This window comes from Parambassis ranga, chromosome 17, assembly GCF_900634625.1.
Source record: "Parambassis ranga chromosome 17, fParRan2.1, whole genome shotgun sequence".
In the NCBI taxonomy this organism is placed as follows: Eukaryota; Metazoa; Chordata; class Actinopteri; family Ambassidae; genus Parambassis; species Parambassis ranga.
The window spans coordinates 121,586-139,604 of record NC_041037.1 but is presented as its reverse complement, the minus strand read 5'-3'; the positions used below and the strand labels follow the sequence as shown (position 1 = coordinate 139,604).

Sequence of the window (18,019 nt, the reverse complement as noted above, 5' to 3'; positions counted from 1 at the left end):
AACTTAAGCTGATTTAAAGCTGACATCATAGACGCACAAATCATGTCACATTCTGTGTGCTCACAGCGAACACCTTCATCATGTTTAACTGACACAGGCGCCACCTTTCAGTCACTGTGGAACATGCTACAAGCAGAGAAAACCCGAGCATGTCTGTGTGCAGCGCCAGAGCAAAGACAGAAGCAAATTGATTTTACAAATTAAAGATCAGCCAGATATTCAGTGAATTTTTGTCATGTGACTGCCGGTCACATGCGAGTCAAACATGGCGTCCTTGTTTATTCTAAACAACATTTTATTAGAGATACGTCAATTTGAGGGTGTTTTTGTGTCACATGGTGCATTCAAATACCATCAGAGGTTCAAATCACACATTTCAAAGCTGCCAGGAGACCTTGTGGGTCTTAACAGTGTATAAAATTACAACCTTTCAGGACTACTCTGTTCTTGTTTGGAACCAATGCTACATCATTATCAGTCCCAACTGGTGTCCGCAGGCCTCCATTATGTGAGCGTCTTCAGGAAGAAATGTCACTCTAACTTCTAGTAGCTCATGAAAACTGGTGGTGAAGCTTGTTGCAGATGAAGCTTGTCCCTGTTTTGGAGTCTGGACCAAACAGTCTGACACAACAAGCAGAAATGGACAGCAACTCTACGCTGCATTATGTGACTGAAGTGCAGCAGATGATTTAAAAAGAAAGAAAAAGCTGCTCCACCACATACTTGTTTTCAACATTTCCTGCTCATTATAATTAAAAAAAGAATAAAAACACTGCTTCTGCAGTCAGAGAGGTGACTGTGGAGACGCAGTCTGAAATAATAAAGCTTTAAAACGTCTTACCGTTGACACAGATCTCGTACGGGGAACACAGCTCGCTGTCGAACAGGCAGCCTGTCAGCAGAGAAGAACAACATGTTAGCTTCTGCTCCACAGCAGCACAGGAGTGTTTCACATCACCTGATCAGACTCCTTCTCCTGAAGTTGACATTCTACTTCAATTTCAGCACAGTAACAAAAACGTAGATTCAGATGTCACTGTGTGTGTGTGTGTGTTCGTCAGCTGTGGGAAGTAAAGGCTGGCAGTTATCCCGAGTTAACTCCGAGGTGAGGACGAGCAGGATGATGCACTGAAGCAGCTCCTTCACTGCTCCTCTGGGAGTGCAGGAGAGGCGGCCATGTTTTACTCTGTTTCACTTACAGCAGACCTGGCAGCATGCGGCTACCATCACACACTCCACGCCTCGAACAAACAGATATCCCTGAACATTCCAATGTTCTCTGCTGTCACATTCTCACAAACTAAGAGGATTCACAGTGCCATGGCTGGATGGGCAGCTGGGGCTCTGCAGGGCTCCACTTCCTAAGGATGTAAGGGTGTTTTAAATTTCATGGTATTACAAGACCGAAGTGTCTCAGCAGTGATGTGATGGGGGCAAATGATAGACCTGCTGGGCACACACTACGTTTTCCTACAGCTGCAGCGGTAGTATCAGTGTCAGTTAAATATTTAATTTGAAAACATTTCAGCTGGATGTGCCAGTAATCCTGAGCACCCCTCATGATCCAGCAGCTTGTAGATCCACCTGAGGTCTGGACTTTGACCACCTACCCCAAAATGTTGATTCTTTTGTTTTGCAGACATTGTGATGTAGACCTGCTGCTGTGCTTTGGATCACTGTCCTGTTTCATGACCCAGACAGACACACACACAGACTTCATGGTCCACTCAGTGACTGCAGGGTGTCCAGGTCCTGTGACAACAAAACAAGCCCTCATCAACCCTCCACCGCCGTGCCTGACAGTGTGCATGAGGCGTTTCTGCTGAAATGTTTGGTTCTCAGCAGGCGTGGTGATGAACATTAAGACCAAACAACCACACTTTGGTCTCAGGTGTCCATAGGACATTGTCTCCATGTCTCTCTCACACACACACACACACACACACACCTCCAGGACTAACAAGCTTTGTGTCAGAGCACCAGCTGAAACAAGCAATATAATGCCATGCTGTAGCCATGGCAACAGCTGCTCTCTGTCTGTGTCTCTCTGCCTCCCAGGGATCACAGAGTGACAGTAATTACCGCCTCTCATCTCCCCCGTTATACAAGATGAGCTCCTGGTTTTATTTTTCATTAAATCTATATTTATAACATGCAAAGTGTAAGCGTGTGTTCACACACTGTCGCACAACTGGGAGCTGACCACAAAAAAGAGCAGCTCACCTGAACTGGAGTGATACACATCAGCATCACACTGAACACTTTCAGTGTGATGAAAATATTCTGAGGCTAATGGAGATTAGCTGTTCTTGCTACAGGCTAACCTATAGCAATAAGAAATCAACTGATGTCTTCTATTAGCACTTACCTAAAGTTTAAAGTGTCAGAAACACAACCCAAAGTCAATGAGATTCACAGCCTTTGAAACACCTTTGTATTCTAGTGATGTTGTTTACTATGATAAGTATGGCAGATTGTTTCATTTCTTATAGCAGCAGCCAAATAATAAGGCTAATCTCTTGAGCTAACCCAACTAAAGTTAGCTAAGGTTCAGCCTGTTGTATAATTGTTAATGTAGTAAAGATAAGTCATGTCATCAGTTCAAAGATGGTGCTATTAGCTGTACCTAGTTGACACTATAACCCATAATGTTGATGCAGAATACTTAAAAGCAATTGTAAGCTTTACCTTTTCCCAACAATTCAAACTTAAACAGCAACAAAAACCTTATAAATAACACTTCCTGTCAAACCTGCACTGTTACATGTAACTTCTATCATATCAGACTCATCTCAAACAGGACAAAGTCAGTTACTAAAGTTAACCCAGCGATGGCGTCCATGTGAAAAACGGACTCATTTAAAATAAGAAATACTGGTTTATATCTGGTTTATGTGTACACGTACACACATGTAAACAGTAGCAATAAGCTAATCATAGGCCAGTCAGAAGCTTTGGAAACAATGCAAGCTAGGTAATAAAAAGACATTTTTTGGGTTGCCTAGTTAGCATTTAGCCCTGGAACATACATGAAAATTAGCATAAATCAAGGTAATTTATTTTTTAAAAGGTTAATTGACGGCTATTTCTGTTTAATTCAATAATTCTGCATCATCCCAGAATTAGGGGGCCTCCGTCTGTTTTTCTCTGACTTCACCATTCCCCTCTAACTTCGCACAACGTTATCTCTGTTTACATCTCTGGCTGGCAGATAAGAAGTCAGGGCTGCAGGACGGAGCCTTCTAAAAGCCTTCCCTGTCTTTGTAGTTGTATTTTTAGTTTATAAAAGACTGACTCACTTTAAGGTTTTTCCCGTGGCTTCCTAAAGGCTGGCCTGTTTATGTGTGTGTGCTTTCTGTAGCATAGCATGCCTCCCTGTGCTTCCTTTGTTTTGTAAAGATGACAGCAGTCCAAATTGTTTGGTGTCTCAGCTCCGACAGAAATGATCAATCACAACAACAAGCCACCTGACCATTCAGACCAGCACAAAGGAAGGGATCTGGAAGGCTTTTGATCATTTCGTTGCAGCAGAGGGGGAAATCCATTTCTCAATTAGGAGATGAGCGCAAACACCCCCGCTTAAATTGGCTTTATCTCTCTTGGTCATCCCCTCCGCCGTCTCCTACGACAACCACACCGCCTCCATCATTTCCTCCCTCTTCCTCTCATTCTTTTTATCTCACCCTCCTCTTTGCTCTCCTTCCACTGACTGTTCAAAGCCCTCAGAGAACCGATCCATCTGGCTGAATGAAGCGGTGACGCTTAGTGTTCGGAGCTCTCAGATGCTGCCTTCATTGTTGTACTGAGTGGATTGTGGACGCTTCATTTATCATACAAAACACAATCATGTTCAACAAAAATCAGTCCCAGGTCTTTGCTGTGGCTGTTCATACACAAAAGGACACTGCACCAAAAACACATATCTTACATTCTACAGCAAATGTTTGCTGATTTATGTACGTTACATTCACACAGTTGGGTCTTGGCATCAAAACTACTGGGTCAGGTGTTGAGGTTGTAGTTTGGGTTAAAACACAACATTCATCACATCTGCAGAAAGCTTCTCTACCATCTCATGCTTGAACTTCCACTGTGGCTTGGTGGATTCAGGATCCTATCTCTGGTTTTGACACACAACATGGTCCTGTTGGCCTCATCGAGCTGTGACCTCATCGAGCTGTGACCTCATCGAGCCGTGACCTCATTGAGCCGTGACCTCATTGAGCTGTGACCTCCAGCTCTCACTGGAGTAGTTTACAGCCGAGGGTGAAGCAGCAGAGATGAGAATCAGCACCTCTAAACCTGAGCCCACAGTTCTCAGCCCAAAAAAGGTCGAATTAACTCTTGAGGTTGGGGACAAGTTACTGCCCCAAGTGGAGGAGTTTAGGAATCTCAGGATCTTCTTCTAGTGTGAAGGAAGGATGCAGAGGGAGATCAAGAGGTGTGGGCTTCACTGCAGTCCACTGTGGTGAAGAGAGAAGTCAAAGGTTCCTACCCTCATCTAAGGCCACGAGACGAAAATGAGATTTTGACTACAAGCGTTAGAAATGTTTCCTCCACAGCACCCTTAGAGACAGGGTGAGGAGCTCAGTCATCAGGGAGGGGCTCGTCAAATGTCCTAAGAGTCCCGAGAGTGACTACCGAGCAGCAGTTTGATTGTCGTGCATCATTCAGCCTCAGCAGAGAAGCTTGTTGCAAACATACCTACTCAACTGAGACTCTGATTTTTCATTTTGTTTAAAAGAATCTGATCCATGAGGGCAGACAGAAGCGGTGAGGTCACCGAGTCTCCTCAGCTCCTCAGTGAAATCTGCTGAAAGCCATAAACACCCAGAAACTGTCTGGGAGCTCTTCAGTGAATCCAAGCAGGACGCACAACAAACCCTGCGGGGCCAAGCCGACACATGTCACTGAGAGCAGAGGCAGCTTCACCTGCACTCCAAACAATGCAGCACAGCAGGCAGAGATATCATCAACAGGCTGTTTCTGAGCATCCCACACAGATCAATACATCCATTAATGACAGATCAGTAAGAACCATCACTGTAAATGCACCTCTGACCAATCACAACACAGCGCCAGCTCCCTGCCACGTCACTTCACATACTACAGCACAGTCAGAGTAAACCACCCACGACACCACCGACCAATCAGCAAGAATGAAATGTTAATGAAGGTTGCCTGGCAACGGTCACACAGGGTGAACGGATGGCGACCTTCTCCAAGTCCACGTTAATGATTAAAGGAGAAACTACAGCGATCTGTGGTTCAGATCCCAGGAGGGCGAACCTGGCTACACAGCAAAATCACAACAGGCAGGGACGTTTAGTACTCGCTGAACTTCGGTCATGTGACTACTTTAGATAATCTAGCACACTTGATGCAATCAGAGACAACTGGAAAGTCTGGAAATTACGCCTGTTTCTTTCTGTGATGAAAGGATCCATGCATGTAAAAATACTGGACGGTTTTTGCTGAATTCTTGCCATATGACTGGTGGTCAGACCCGACTCAATCATGGCTTCCTACATGTGCTAAAACCTGCAGAATTTTTTGTTTTTAACTAAATAATTTTAGTGTAAATACTTTATTTTTCAGGAATTCTTTTATTCAGACACCTGGAATAAAGTGGTCTATTTTACGATGGAACCATTTTCACAAATGATGCATTCAAGGACAACCAGATAAACGCTTTTGTAGTGTTATGTTGACTGGATGGAGGCTGAGACTCTGTCTCAGAATGGAAACAGGATTTAAGGTGAACGCCTCTGACCGCCCACTCTGTCTTTCCACCATGCAGTGTTCAGACTGTTCCCACGCACATTTACACAAACGCCATAAACAACGCGTCACCTTAAACAAACTGCACGCCCATCTTCTTCACCACAGACACACCATGAGACAAACGGACTTGGAAACTCAGCAAGGTCGCTGCACAGTAAGAACTACATCAATATTTCAACATCACAGCTGTACAGCAGCAGACAGGAAGTTCTGGGTCATGATATCCACACTTCAGTCGGCTGCTGTGGCTCCCTGAGGGCACGCTACATTTTAAATATTGTGAAATTATCAGGCGCACAAGGTCACTTTTGATTAAAGATTCTAACATACAGGTCCCATGAGAGATAATCTAACCTAACAGTTTATATAATTCATCTTTAAAGTTTTTTTCTGAGGCAGGTTAAAATATAAAAAGAAAATTCTTTATAAAAGTTGTTAGGTTTTACACAGCAATTGTATTCCAGGACAGATAGAGACATCAAATGATCATGAATCACTTCTAGTGGAGCCCCTAAAATCCTTTTTTGAAGGCAACAATTAACACCACTGGCCATAGATTATGACAACTAATTGGCCAAACTACACACAACTAAACTATACACAAAAGGTGTGCTAACAGGCTGGACAGACTTATCAGGCAGGCCGGCTCTGTGGTCGGCATGAAGCTGGACTCCCTGGTGACAGTGGCAGAGAGGAGGACACTAAGAAAACTCCTGGCCATTGTGGACGATGCCAGTCATCCTCTGCACACTGTCATCAGCGCTCAGAGGAGCCAGAACAGTCACAGGCTGCTCCTCCCCAAGAGCAGGACCCACAGACTCAGAGACTCCTTCGTCCCCCGATCCATCAAACTCAACTACTACTACTAAACTACAGCTCTGCTTTTGGCAGGAGGGGGAGAAGGAGGGAGGAGCACAGCCCGCCTGATACAGCACACGTGCAATAATTTATATGTGCAATAATCCATCTGTACCATCTACGCTGCTGTGCAATTCAATATAAATTCCTTTATATTTACTGCACTATATCACATGACCATCTAGGCTGCTGTGCAATGTTTGTGAATAATTCCTATTATCTTTTATTTTTTACTGCACTATATTCTATTTTATTCTATTTAACTCTTGCTCTGACTGTCGGTGCTGTAGTGCTGCTGGTACCCAAATTTCCCCGAGGGACCTTCCCATAGGGATTAATAAAGTATATTCTATGCTATTCTATTCTAACTTCCTTGTTTGTCATATGACACACAAGCTGTGTCCCACCCGAGGGGCCACATCCTTTAAGGGATGCATTTATGGACCAAGACGCTCAGCTCTAAGTCTCCTTACAGCAGACAAATGTGATGAAGGTGACGAAGGATGCATCTGGTAAAGTCCTTCTCGACTCAACATATCCCAGGATTCCATGCCGGGAACGGCTGGATCAACACGACCCCACAAATATAAATCTAATGGCCGAAGATCAACTGCAGGTTGCTAGGCTACAGCAGCAACACATCACAGTTAACAGGAAGTCTTCCTAAGCAGTTCTATTTCATGGAACCATCATGTGTGACACCTTTGGTCTGTGAAGCAGAGACCATCATCAGAGGAAGTTTCACACGTAAAGATGCGTTCATGTACATGTCAACATATGGCTGTTTAACGGGTATGTTATTCAGTGGAAGTTACTTCAGGCTTTTATTGTGAAAATACTGTAAGTGGGGTAGTAGTTTGTTGTCCTGTTGTTGGTGTGGTGGCTAAATAAAGTTCAACACTTTTTTTTTTTTTTTTTTACAATAGAATACTATAAAATCTACAAGCTGAACTCCAACCACCGGAAAAGGGTTGCTAGGCAACAGGAATAATGCAAGTCCTCCACAGACCCAGGTCTAAGAAGGCTACACCGCCATAGGCCGTGTCCTTTAAAGCAGCGGTCCCCAACCTTTTTTGCACCACGGACCGGTATCATGTAAAACAATACTTTCACGGACCGGCACAGAAAAAAAAGTGCATAAAGAGACATCTTACTCTTATGCTTAATTAGTGGGAGCCTTTGAGCTTTCTCAGCAATGAGGCGGTCCCATCTAGGGATAATGGGAGACAATGACACCCGAAGTGTGTTTCTTATGTCCAGTCCACTCCGTAATTTTGTTTTGGTCGTCATTAATTGCTTCAGTCGTTCTTGTTCATGTTTTCTTCCATGGCTTGTCTTTTAATGCAGGGTGCTCGGTCTCGCAGTTTTGAAGGCTTCGTTGCCTCATTTGCGAGTCTGTCGCCACATATCACTCAGAGCGGACTTGGTGTGTGAGAATCACCTGTTGCAATAAATCCGTATTTTAAATAGGACTCCTGATATAGTCTTTTAAATGCGGGTTTCTTTTTCTTTGAAGGGGTAGGCTCCTCTTCTTCTGTCTCCTCGTTAGGCCTTTCCCCTTTCCGAAGAAGCTCTCCAAAGACGTTTGTTTTTTATTCATTTTTGCTGCTTGTGGGCTTAATTTTGGGGCCGTATCCCGTGACCGAGACAAGCGTCTGGACAGGTGCTTAAAGGCACAGGCGGATGAATCTGATCGATTTATAAATGAAACAGCTTTCAGACTCAGATAATGAATAATATATTTTTTGCTTAGTCTTTCTGTGCGGCCCGGTACCAAATGACCCACGGACCGGTACCGGTCCCCGGCCCGGTGGTTGGGGACCACTGCTTTAAAGGATGCAGTCAGTCAGTCTGTTCATCATCCGAATCACTGCTCTGTGGTGTCGCTCAGCTCCTCGTCTGTCCTGTGGCTGCCATACTCTGTACGCTGGTTATGTAATCTGAAGGAGCGGGTAGGAGGAGGAGGGTCTGCGCACACACACACACACACACACACACACACACACACACACACACACACACACACACACACACACACACACACACACACACACACACAGAGCTTCTTCCTGCTCCTCCTCACAGAACACATCTCTGTATCAGTCGTCCTGCTGCCTCCACATCTCAGGTCATATTGAATATCAACTATTTATAGATTATGAGAGAAATGAATGTCTCCAGTCAACACACACTTACACACACACAAACATTTACATTTCTGATCAACCGTTGCTTCTGTCAGGAGGACAGAGCTGGAAACTGGAGAGTGTGTGTGTGTGATCTCATTTTTCAATATTTAGTCTCCTCTTGTTTACAAGCAAATGTCCTCCATTTTTATTTTTTTATCTGGAATAATAAACATTCATATTGAAGCTGTATTCTAGCAGTTTTTATACCATTTAACTATACATTTTTCAAAATAATAAAAAACTTTCAATAGTTCTACATTTACTTATTTAATAATAAGAAATATTTAAATTACTTTTTAAAGAATTTTGATTTAGTATTTCATTTTGTTTCTTCATGGCATTTATGTACCAAATTATTTTTTAATTTAATTTAATTTAATTTATTTTGTTTTCCATTTTCAGTTTTATGTTATATTTTACCTGAAATAATTGAGTATGTTTTACAGAGTAAGGTGTAATTTAATGTCTAATTTGTTGTGGTAATCAGTTTTGACTGACAGGTGTAGCTCTGTTTGTTATAATGACGACTAATCAAGGCTGATAAAAGCTATTAAAGGATAATTGAGGCTAATTGAGGCCGGCGCTGGCTGCCTCCTGCAGCCTCCTGCAGCCTCCTGCAGCCCGCGGACCTGCCTCCTGCAGCCTCCTGCAGCCTCCTGCAGCCCGCGGACCTGCCTCCTGCAGCCTCCTGCAGCCTCCTGCAGCCCGCGGACCTGCCTCCTGCAGCCTCCTGCAGCCCGCGGACCTGCCTCCTGCAGCCTCCTGCAGCCTCCTGCAGCCCGCGGACCTGCCTCCTGCAGCCTCCTGCAGCCCGCGGACCTGCCTCCTGCAGCCTCCTGCAGCCTCCTGCAGCCCGCGGACCTGCCTCCTGCAGCCTCCTGCAGCCCGCGGACCTGCGGCGCTCTGACGGGTTTGCTCCTCGGAGCTGCGGCGGATGACGGTGCCGCTGAAACGGATCCACCGTGTGTGTTTGTCCGCAGGTGAAGCTGCTCTCTGACCCAAACAGAAAACACACAAGATGGCTCTGACGGAGCCCGCCGTGCTCACCGTTAATAAGAACAAAATAATCATTGGTTCATCGACTCACCGAAGCTCCGGTCGGCGGCAGACGCGGGGAAGCAGCTGAGGGAAGTGAAGAGGAGGAGGAGGGAGGAGGATGAAGGGTCCATGTCTCTGCGGTGTGTTCGTTTGTTCTCTCCGACGTTAAAAGGCCATTATTTTGTCCCGTTCAGCGGAGTCTGCTTCGTCTTCCTTCCCGGGTTAGAGCGTCTCCTCCGCGGCTGCAGCAGCAGAGGAGGCGGATGGAGGAGGAGGAGGAGGAGGAGGAGAGGATGCAGGGCGTTTCTGGAGGCTCGAGCGCTCCTCAGCAGGAGAGCACGGGCGCCGAGACACGGCACTTCCGCTGGGAGTTTTCAAAATAAAACACCGGACAAAGTTATCGTGGCGTTCAAGAAGCAGACAAAATGATAAATATGAGACATCTAAATCACAATAACACACGTCGACAACTCACTTAAACGCACTTAAAAACACGCGGTTCGTCCTGGATGCGTTTGATGTGCTATCAAAATAAAACCATTTCTGACATATATGACCAGGTTTAAAGTTACTATTTATGCAATTTCAGCAAACAATCAATTTAATATCATTTAGTTAATATTGTTTGATCATTCTCAGCTTTACTTTATTATAAATGTTAACTTGTCACATTCTTCAGGTAGCAGCTATATTTAGCATTAAAAAATGACTAGCTAACTTTACATGTTTACAGTCGGCAGATATATTTAGCATTAAAAATGACTAGCTAACTTTACATGTTTACACAGGTAGCAGCTTCACTTAGCGTTACAAACATTTGTTACATTATAAATGCATGTTTACACACTCGGCAGCTATATTTAGCATTAAAAATGACTAGCTAACGTTACGTGTTTACAGTCGGCACATATATTTAGCGTTACGTAATTACTAGGATGTTTGCTAGCTGTAGCTATGTGCACACCTTGCACACCTCATTTATATCTATACATGGTCTATCTGCTCTTTTTGCTACACTCCAGGAAAATCACACACACTGAATTCAGAGACCACTTACTTCTTCTTTTCCTGTAATAGTAAGCGTGCAAATGTAAACATTTCTCCATGACACCACTTTTTGTTTTTAAACCCATCTACGCGTTTAGTAAACGCCGTTTACATATTAGCATAAATCCCGGCTCACCTTTTAGGCTTTTATTTTGAAGAGTGTGGGCCAATATCCGGGTTTGTTCCGTCTCTCTGACTTGTTGGACTCCGCTCTGACTCTGATGCCTTCAGGTGCTGCGGGAATAATCCAGACTAGTGGCAGGTGGAATTTCTTTCTTCTTTTATCTTTTTTTTTTTTGTTTTGTTTAGTTTTATTTCTGAAACGTCAGAAATCTGTGATGTTTTGAGAGGAGATGTAGAATCGCCACATTCACGTGTTTAAGTGTAAGTTACTGTTATAACTAACTGTTGTTTTCACATGTCTATTTTTAGCAGGAAAAGCACAAACCTCTTCCGGAAAGGGGCGTGGTCTGCAGCAGCAGCAGCAGCAGCTCATTAACATTTAAAGCTACAGACACCTTCAGTCTTCAGAGGATGCAGCTGATGATTCCCATCATGCCCGGCCACTGCTAACTCTTTCGATAGCACTTGTTCCTTTGTTTTCAGACTACAATCCAATGATGAATAAGGAGTACAAACACAGTGCTGAACAGCTGCCACGGCCAGCTAAAGCTCTTTATTTATGTTAAAGACATTTATAATGAGACATTCTGAAACACAGAACATTCGCAGCATCGTGTTGCTTTCTTTTTGTACACATAAGCTCCTCTGGGTCGCGTTAAACTTTAAGGCACAAGACAAAATAAGAAGACGGAGAAGAAGCACCGCCTTTCAGAGGGCAAACTCCACCCCAGAGGCATTAGAGTTCAAAATCAAAGGCTCACAGACAAAAACACGATCAATCAATACTTACTAAATAAAACAGGCAGGAAGTGGAAATAAAAAGACACGTTTACACACAGGTATGTCAAATACTTTCAACAAGGCAAAGGTCAAAGGTCACATGAACCACCTCGGTATCAACACATAATCGCTGCTCTTTGGCTGTGTAGTGCCACATAGATGTCTGATACAAAGACCCATGAATCCAAAGGAAATCCCTTATGATCGGCTGCAGACAGGTGAAAGCAGCGCTCGGTATGATGACGTTAAGACTAACGTGGATCCGCAAACACAATGTGAAAGACTCAGAGGGACCGGGAACAAACCCAAGAGAAGCCTGAGCTGAGTGTGGATGCGCTCTGAATTAAGAGATAATCCTCTCTGACTGTTGACAAGAGGGGGCGCTGGAGACTGGAGCTTTAGTGTATTTCCAATATAACCAATTAATGTACAAAATAATTAAAGGTCTGAGGGTGAAGGAGGAAGTGGAATAAAATAAATTAAAAATAAAAGCCTCAAATAAAGTCGCTGCGATATAAATACCATCACAAATTAAGAAATTCAAAGTTTAGAGCATGATTGTCGAGCTGTATTTTCTCTTGTTAGGACTGGAGGGCGGTGACACTCAATAAGGTGACATTAGATGTCAGTAGAGGTGCCTATAAAGAAAATGTATTATTATACATTTTCTATATTATACACAGTGGGTTCAGATACATGTGAATGTACAGGTCGTTTCAGGCTGGAATTCTGGGGGAAATTTAGGGGAAAAGATGATGTGATGATTGTTTGAGGACCATTCAGACATTGTAACATCTATCCCTCTATTATACGCCCTGTTTAAGCTAAGCTAAGCTAACATTATTCACACAGCTTACTTTATGATGGAACAGTTTTGGCCATTTAAAGATAAATCCAGCTAGCGTAGCTTAGCACACTGACTGCAGATCAGAGGAAACTACTGCAGCTTGCCTGGTTTTGTTTGAGGAAAAGAAAACACACAAACACCTGGAGTGAGTGAGGGTTTGAACCAGAATATTTGTGCCTGATGCTGCTCTCACCACACTTTGTTGTTATTTGTATAAATGACACACTATTAATGACTAGCTCTATTTGAAGTCTGTATGCTAAGCTACGCTAATACATGAAAATAAAGTGTAAATAAATTTTGGTTATGTTTGCACTGATCCCTGACAGATTAAAAAGACACACGTGCAAATAGTCATGATCAGTTCACACACAGGATACCATAACAACGGCCTTATTTCAGTGTAACAGCAGCCACGTGTGTGTTTTTTAACTAGTTAACACACACACGTTTTGTTACAGTGCAATAAAGCTGGCATATTGTTGTGTTTCCAAAACCCATCAGAGGAAAATAATAAAACACTCGTCGTCTCTTTGGTGCAGCCGCCCGTCTGCTCTGCTGCAGGAACTCTGTCCAGAATGTTTTTCATTAAAAAACAATCAGCTGAAATAAAATTATAAACAATCATTTGGCCGAGGATGACACCACAACCCTCTCTCTCTCTCTCTCTCTCTCTCTCTCCATCCAGCATTATTTTACATTATTTACAAACTTTATAGAAACAACAACAAAAAGAAATGATACGTTCTTCTATAAATATGGAATACAGCCTTCCAGCAGCAGTTCGTTGTGTGTGTGTAGAGAGCTGCACTCCCTTCACTCTCACTTCAGGTTAAAGGGGAGGTTTGCCTTGCGACTGATGTGAATAAATGAGTGTGAAAAGCTGCTTATTGTGAACAAGTATCCAAAATAAAATGATAAAAAAAGGCGTACTGTAAGCGGAAGTGTGACGATATAATGATGGCAGTGATGAAGACTTCTTATATGCAGCTTCATCAGGCCTCCTTCAGCTCATACCTGCAGGAGGATAACCACATTTAACGATGCAGTTTTAATAAGGAAGCAAAAAAAACATTCTACAGTGTTTGTCTCCCCCTTCTGGCTGAGAGATTAATTACACAAACACTTGTCAACATGTGCATGTTTACTTGTTTCTGATTGGTCACAGAATGCAACAGCATGCAGCTCCTTCCTCTTTCTATCTATCTTGAACATACCCTGCAAAGCTAGGCTAGTTAGCTTCTAGCTCTACTGTTCTATTGAGTAGTTAAAATTCAAAGTTTGTCTGCTTCTTTTCCTTCTAGTTGCTGTAGCCTGCTTCTGTTGCTAGGCTACAGACTGCTGGGGTGGGACTGTCACCAAAGACAGATTTAAAGCTGAGATTAACAGGCAAAATGTACAAAATGTAAAGTTCTGCTTATGACTTAAACATCAAATGATAAAACGTTATTAGAAACAAAAGTGGACTGACCATTGTGTCCAACCTTTGGTGATTTCATCATGAGTCAAATCCACCTGAACCTGATGAGAAAGCAATCAGACAGGATTTAAAGTCTATAATCCATCAGATAATCCAGGCTTGGATTGAAATTGAAAAGATGACTGCACCTTTCCCAGAAGGCCCTTGAATTTGGAGAGCAGACCTCCGCCGTTTTTCACGGCAACATCCAGAGTCCGTCTGTGGAGCTCCACGAGGGAGACGCTGAACTCAAACCTGCAGAGGAAGATGGCGCTTAGCTTCGTTAACGGACAACAACACCACCCACAAGCTGCATTCAACAGCTCCACTCACGTCTGATCGTAAACGGGGTTCAGGTTTTTCTTGTAGGTGTGCGTTTTCCTCCTGCCCGACCGCCGTTTGTCAGGAAGCAGGTAGAGGCGGACGTAAGGATCTGAGCCGTGATCTGTGAACGTTATCAGGTTTCTGTGGAGGTCAACAACAAGGAGAGTGAAAACACTGAAGTGTCTCCTGGGAAGAGATGCCTCACTCTGATTGGTCCGTACCTGCAGGCGTGAACGACAACGATGAGTTTGTTCCTCTGGGAGCTGTGTCGGACCGTCAGCTGGATCTCACCCAGCGGGAAGTGACTGGGGCCTGAACCGCTACACAAAAACACACAACGTTACAAAAACAGCATCTTAATAATACCTGAGTGTGACAAACAATGTGGTCCAGCTCTAGCAGTGCACTTAGAAGACTGTTCACAGCTCAACACTGTAATAAATGGAATAAGTACTTCTGCAGCTGCTGGAGTCTCTGCTGCAGCTCCTGAGTAGCGTAGGGGTTGGAGATGTCTGATGCGATGCTGGGCGTCGGCTCCTTTCCTCCGTCCAGGTACTGCTGAGAGCCCGAAATGGCCAGGTTAGAGGTGCTCCTCCCACTTTCGGCCAGGCTGTTCCCTCCTCCTCCCCCTCCTCCGCTCTGCCCCAGACCTGTGCTTCCAGGGGACCTTACAGACTCCTCTGCCTCCCTCCGCCGGTTCAGCAGGTCTTGGGCGGACACAGAGGCAGAGTGGGAGATGTCGGAGGTGGAGGAGGGAGGTTTGGGAGATTCAGAGGAGACCGAGGGTCGTGGGTTCTGGCCGGCAGAGCTGCTCTTGCGGACCTGCACCGAGGACGGGGTGGAGTTTGAGGACGAAGAAGTGTCCACATTCTGGCACAACACCTGGAACATGCAGAGACAAAGAAACATGAGTCCACTTTGTTTCTATTAGTGAAAACCGCTAGCATTAGCTTGAACCTATGTGGCAAGCTTTCTTTAGGGCGAAGGGCTTTTTAATGTCGTACCCGCAGAGCCATCTTCATCTTGAGGGTGCAGCTCGGTCCAGAGTTCTTAAGGGGGAATCGCTGATTCAGCGTCATGTCGGGCGCCTCCAGCAGGCGACGCAGAGGCAGCGACAATGTCCCCAATGAACACTCGTGTTTCTCATCCTTCACCTAAAACACAAACATCTGTGAGCCTGAGTGTGTTTATCAAAGGTCACGCAGCTCGGACGGCTTCTCACCTCCACCTCCAGCTCCTGGGTTTTGGGATTGTGGACGAGGAAGGTGAAGGCCTCCTCCCACACCGGTTCATTGGTCTTATATCTGGTCTGGAAAGGGACATGAAGGTCAACATGATGGAGGACAGATGGATGTAGACAGAGGCCTTGTTTGCTGGCATGCATGCAGAATGATGAGGATGATGATGATGATGCTCTCACCTTGCTGTCGAAGGACTTGTGTCCCACTCTGAACTGGACAAACGGACTGGGATCGCTGGTCACTTTTTTACCGGACTGCAGCAGCAGAAAAAACAGGTTTTACAAACAAGAAGGAACTAACATGGCTGGTCTGTGGTAGAAGTCCATAAACACACATGACAAATATTAATCCAAGTCTGGCTTTGGGTAAAAACGAGCTCCAGCCTGATTTTAAAATTAATTACAATCAAAACACTAGAAGTCTCTAAATAACCCTTCTTACTTGCAGTCTTCAAAGTGTAACGTATTCACAGTGGAGGAAAGTTTCAACCAGGAAGTGCAGAAAACGAGAATCATCTCAAAGTAAAAGTCAGTTATTTACACACTGTTAGTCAAACATCGCAGTTAGTGCAGCTTGTTAATGTCCCAAAAACAGCCAGTAAATAGAGGAAGATACGCAGATTCAGTAACATATGTCCATCATTCAGTTCTAATAACTTGTAGTATCATAATAATAATATTCTCGAGCAGCACCCGCTCTGACCTAAAGCTGTTTTGTACAGTAGACAGTAGCTCCCTGAGCAGCCGGGACACGCTCCTGTGACTGAATATGTTGGGACATTTCATATGTTTCAGTTCAGGGGCTCCGTCCTCTGAAGGACGCGGCACGGCCACAGACTATAAATAAAGATGGACGAATGTGGGGCTGACACCATCTATGATGAGCCTGAGGACACCTAACTACACATTCAAACAAAGAGGCGGAGCTAAGTAGAGGTCACACAAGCGCCAGATTCTGTATCTGTGTGCACCTTAGTATAATGAAAACAGCCTCAAGTGGCCACGGAAAGAACTGCAGTTTGGACAGATCCAGACTCCGACTGAGGGTCGGACGATGGTTTAGTCCTTCCTGTTTGTTACGTCCAGCTACAGCTGATAGAGACCTGAGGGTGCCATCACTGAGAGCAAACGTTGGTGAATCTCGGGTTATGAAGAATTTAACAGGAGAAGAAGATCGCATCTCTATTCTGGATCTGGATGACAGACTGGCTGATGATGCCACCACGAACTGAGACATTTGTGTCTTTGTGTTACGTCAGAGATAACGTGACTTTAATCTGCATCAGTGATACTCCGTGGCCAAAAGTATGCTATTTCTTTCTTTTGTTTGGTTGCCCCTCCTTGGATCTAGTGGTGAGAAACAGAGAGCCAGGACACTGTTATTGATGGGCTCTCTGAACAGTCATCCATCAACATGTTTCTAGACCTATACCTAAAGCTTTGGTGTCCACATACTTCTGGCCATATTGTGAAAGTGTGAGCAGTGTTTCCTCTGCATGTTTCCTCTGAGTGAGTATGGGTGTGCTCGGTTGCCGTGCCGTTACCTTGATGGCCTTATTGATCGAGGCCCTCTTCAGCCCTGCTTGGTTGAACTCTAACGGATTGCGCTTTGATTTTTCCCCAGGGACAAGGCAGGAGAGAGCCACACACACACACACACACACACACACACACACACACACACACGCACACACACACACACACACACACACACACACACACAAACACACACAAGCAGGTTATTTAGGAGAAGAGCATGCAGGGAGGAGGAGGAGGAGGAGGAGGAGATGATGAAATCATGATGACACCACACCAGCATTAGCGAAGCACCAGTGTGCAGCACACAGTGAGAGACAGACAGAGAGATGACATGGATGATCACAAGGCTGATGTTACTCAATTAAATCTGGACATGAGGTTAAGACCAGAGCACAACCAATACTGGACTCAGGCTGACATAATTAGAAAAGCTGACAATAACTGCAACAGTTTGGGATGTCTGAAGCCAATTCTCTCTCTGTACTCATGCTGCTCGTCAGCCAGAAGACACTGGTTGGACTCCAGTCAGAATAAAACATCATTGGATGAGAGATGGAAAAGAAAAGGAAGATTTACATAAACCTTCCTTTAAAGTCCCAGGATGACATCATCAATAATGTGAGGAACACGATGAGGTCCACCTTAGGATTAAAATGTGGACGTTCAGCTGGATTACTTACTTCTGGTCTTTAATCTGACATGAAACCTTCAGGTCAGATCAGAAGAAGATTTTAAGGACTTCACAGACTTGTTGATGAGTTTAGGCGACTTTAGCCACTGTGTCAACATGG

At 44.4% G+C, this 18,019-nt stretch overlaps 2 protein-coding genes across 3 annotated transcripts in view; both read right to left on the bottom strand.

Moving 5' to 3' along the window:
* Positions 1 to 11,035, bottom strand: part of LOC114450269 (receptor-type tyrosine-protein phosphatase N2-like) — a 130,945-nt gene extending 119,910 nt beyond the window's left edge. The window contains exons 1-3 of the mRNA XM_028428277.1: positions 10,927 to 11,035; positions 9,919 to 10,233; positions 842 to 892 (exon numbers count right to left, since the gene is read on the bottom strand). Of these exons, the coding sequence (XP_028284078.1) occupies positions 842 to 892; positions 9,919 to 10,000 (133 nt within the window). The 5' untranslated portion in view covers positions 10,001 to 10,233; positions 10,927 to 11,035. The remainder of the gene's footprint in view (positions 1 to 841; positions 893 to 9,918; positions 10,234 to 10,926) is intronic.
* Positions 11,036 to 11,559: 524 nt separating this feature from the next.
* esyt2a (extended synaptotagmin-like protein 2a) overlaps positions 11,560 to 18,019 on the bottom strand; it is a 30,117-nt gene continuing 23,657 nt past the window's right edge. For both annotated transcript variants that reach the window (XM_028427000.1, XM_028427001.1), the window contains 9 exons: positions 15,870 to 15,944; positions 15,672 to 15,758; positions 15,454 to 15,603; positions 14,904 to 15,331; positions 14,671 to 14,769; positions 14,459 to 14,590; positions 14,275 to 14,380; positions 14,138 to 14,187; positions 11,560 to 13,683 (listed from right to left, as the gene is read on the bottom strand). In XM_028427000.1, the coding sequence (XP_028282801.1) occupies positions 13,662 to 13,683; positions 14,138 to 14,187; positions 14,275 to 14,380; positions 14,459 to 14,590; positions 14,671 to 14,769; positions 14,904 to 15,331; positions 15,454 to 15,603; positions 15,672 to 15,758; positions 15,870 to 15,944 (1,149 nt within the window). In that variant the 3' untranslated portion in view covers positions 11,560 to 13,661. The remainder of the gene's footprint in view (positions 13,684 to 14,137; positions 14,188 to 14,274; positions 14,381 to 14,458; positions 14,591 to 14,670; positions 14,770 to 14,903; positions 15,332 to 15,453; positions 15,604 to 15,671; positions 15,759 to 15,869; positions 15,945 to 18,019) is intronic.